The 3,302-nt window shown below is 35.5% G+C and overlaps 1 protein-coding gene across 1 annotated transcript; it reads right to left on the reverse strand.

Moving 5' to 3' along the window:
* Positions 1-243: 243 nt before the first annotated feature.
* On the reverse strand, positions 244-2,901 carry LOC145607734 (UDP-glucuronate 4-epimerase 6-like). The gene is made up of 2 exons (XM_081663327.1): positions 2,229-2,901; positions 244-1,572 (listed from the first exon to the last, which is right to left on the reverse strand). The coding sequence occupies exons 1-2, from the start codon at positions 2,678-2,680 to the stop codon at positions 681-683; spliced, it is 1,344 nt and encodes a 447-aa protein (XP_081519453.1). The 5' UTR covers positions 2,681-2,901; the 3' UTR covers positions 244-680.
* Between the last annotated feature and the right edge of the window lie 401 nt (positions 2,902-3,302).

Here is a 3,302-nt window from a genome sequence, read left to right on the forward strand (position 1 = left end):
ATTTTAGAATGTTTAGATCCGTAAACTTGTGTTTCACGAGACAAGGCAACTAATAAGAATCATTTTGATTGAGTTGTGATACACAATTATAACCCTAGACTTAGCTTTTTCGAAAGCAGTATGTAAATACTCGATAATCAATAAAGAACAATTTATATCAATCAATTATAAGCATAATAATAGAAGAGTGCATCCGTTATTTACTACAAAGAGTAAGAAAAAGATTATATGACGATAACTTGTAAAAAAAAAATAACAAGAGAAAAGATGCTTGATGTCATAATTGTTCTTTCATTTCTGTTACAATTCCAAATTGATTTTGACATTCAATCAAATATTTTTGGTTTATCATCTACTCCACTTTTGAAGTAGATCATTCTCCAACAAGATCATCTAGGCTTTACAATATTTTTCTTTCTTTTTTTGGTTGGATCCAAATTCCATTATTACCTCTCCATGATCTACACTTATCAATCTCCCTCCTTCCTTTTTCCCTATAATAATAATAGTAATAATCTTATATAATATGAACACTTAAAGTTTCTATATCTATAGTACAACATCATCCATCCCCTTAAACAATTAAATAAAAAATCTAAATGAAAAAAAAAAAGAGAGGTGCCCATGTTCTTTGTTATGAACTATTCGAGCGTATAACCATGATAAATGTCTTTAATTGATCACTCGGCTTCAGAAGGAGTATCCTTTTTTACCTTCGGTTGGACACCATAATAGCTAACGTACCACTTTACAAACTTCCTAAGCCCGGTAGCCAAATCCGTGGTGGGCTTGTACGCGAAATCCTTACGTGCCAAGGTAACATTAGCATGTGTGAAGGGCACATCTCCATTCCTTGGCATTGTGATCACATGTTTTTTAGCCTTCACATTCAATAACCCTTCCAAGATAGAAACTAGTCTCCCAACCCCAACAGGGCTAGTATTACCCAAATTGTACACCCTCAATTGAGCCGGCCCTCGCTTCTTCCCACCACTCCCGGTACTCTTCTCCGCCGTGTCTAGCGCCCCAACGCAACCCTTCACGATGTCATCGACATACGTGAAGTCACGTGCCACCTCGGTCCCATCATGGGTCTTGTAAATATTAATGGGCTTCCCTTGCAAAATGTCCTTGGTGAAAAAAAAGTAGGCCATATCCGGTCGGCCCCACGGCCCATAAACAGTAAAAAACCTAAGCCCAGTAAGAGAAAGCCCATAAATGTGGTTATAAGTATGGGCTATCTCCTCCCCAGCCTTTTTAGTAGCAGCATAAAGACTAGCCGGCTGGTCGGTCCGGTCCATTTCCGAGAACGGATTATCCTTATTAAGTCCATAAACAGAACTCGAGGAGGCCCAAACAATCGCGGGTTGTGGGACCGCGGCTTTAGCCACCTCTAAGAGGTTGATGAAGCCAGCAATGTTGGATTGGACATAAGATTGAGGGTTCTTCATAGCGTAACGCACCCCGGCTTGAGCCGCAAGATGTAGCACATGGGTAAATGGGACTATATCAAACAACTTGTTCAACATTGGGGTGTCATTTAGATCTGCTTCCACTATAAAGATTTGGTTCCTATATAAAATAATATAAAATTTATTAGGAAATAATATTATTGGTCCCTCACAATATATAAATACAATAAAAATAATAACAAATCATTTACAGCATATATCTTTCTTAATGCTTAGAATTTGGATTACATGGTGAATTATTTAACCTTAATATTAAAAATAATATTTTAGATAAAATCAGTAATTATTTTGTCTAATAAGTTTTGAACAAGTTACAATTGAGTTTAGCACTAAACCAACATTGAAAGAAATGAAATTTAGCAATATTAACAATAAAATTATTATTATATTTAATTAATTGCCTCTAATAAAGTTCTTATAGATCTTTGTTATTCATATTGAAATAACAATTTTACTCCCTTCGTCTGTAAATAAAGATAGATCCTACTCTGACTTTTTTTACCGAGAACAATCATCATTAAAGTAGGAACAATATTTAGAGACGAGTAATTATCTTTAACAAATCAATCAATCAAATTTTAATTAATTAGTTGTAGGCAAAGAAAAAAAAAATAGAATAGAATAAAATATGAAGAGTATCAAATATTCTTGTTATATGCTCTACTACTACAATAAAGTGCAAAATAAAAAAAAAATGAAAAGAAAAAACATGTTGACATGTTGTAAAGTTGGGTGTGAAATGAATGGATGTATTACCTTGACAATAACTTCTGCCTTGCCCGTTTAAGTGATGGGTCATAGTAGCTGTTAAAATTGTCGAGTCCCAATACTCCATCGCCCCGTTTTCTGAGGGCGAGGGAGCAATGGGTGCCGACAAAACCCGCTGCGCCCGTAACGAGTATTGAAAACCCGTTAGGGCGCCGCGGGGTCGAGGACTGGCGCACCTGCTTCTCCCAGGCTGCGCCAGTCCCGTAGAATCCCGACGAGAAGAATCTGCTCGTCGTGTGGATTGACGCATTCTGCGAATCACCGCCTCCGATTGGGTAGTTGAGAGTAAAGAAGAATACTAGGAAGAGCGCCACGAGGAGGGTTACTCGGAATAGGAGCTTCGACGAGGCGGCTAATAGCTTAGTGTTGTTCACGCGCCGTAGGTAGCTGTTGTACCTTTCTAGCTTTGTGCTCTTGCTAAGGTCTGGGGAAAACGCCATATTGTGCTGTGTATGTGAGTGGAATGATAATGTTTAATTTTTGTTACTTTGTAAATGATTTTTGAGAGATGTGAGAAAATAAATTGATTGATGAAATTTTATTTTTGTTATTGTTTTATAGGGAAAAAAAAAAAAGTTAAATAATGGGCTCAGTATTTGATGAGGGAATGGAGAATCATTGAGCCCTGAAGAATGAATGAGAGGAATGGATGAGAAATATAAAGGAGAGAAGGTAAGAGAGAGAAAATTAAATTTTTTTTAAAAATATAATTAATTTTAATATATAATTATTAAAAAAAAAAAAAAGGAGAGAGAAATAAGGGGGTTGGGTGGAGACCACTAAATGCAAACTATGGTGTGTGCTTTTATGCTTTTAATAATCAATTAAGAGGTTTTTATAAAAAATAAAAAATAAAAAAATTGTCAAGATAGGTATAGAAATTATAGCATATGTTAATAAGGGTCTTGAAGATCGATTGTTTTTAAATAGTTTGTTGATTTGAGGAGTAAATGAAGGAGTGTAACACTTAACTAACTTTTATCTAGGTTAAATGGTCAATTTCCTTTAATGTAGAAAGCTTTTACTAATTACTACTCCCTCCGTTCCCTAATGTTTTTTACG

This window comes from Chenopodium album, chromosome 23 (genome assembly GCF_948465745.1).
Source record: "Chenopodium album chromosome 23, dcCheAlbu1.1, whole genome shotgun sequence".
Taxonomy (NCBI): domain Eukaryota; kingdom Viridiplantae; phylum Streptophyta; class Magnoliopsida; order Caryophyllales; family Amaranthaceae; genus Chenopodium; species Chenopodium album.

What these genes read in the sequence shown, in the direction of transcription:
- LOC145607734 (XM_081663327.1), bottom strand. Translation starts at nt 2,680, where the DNA reads ATGGCGTTTTCCCCAGACCTTAGCAAGAGCACAAAGCTAGAAAGGTAC. An exon ending in AGGCAGAAGTTATTGTCAAG is followed by an intron (nt 1,573 to 2,228) that starts GTAATACATCCA and finishes TATTTTATATAG; the next exon opens with GAACCAAATCTTTATAGTGG.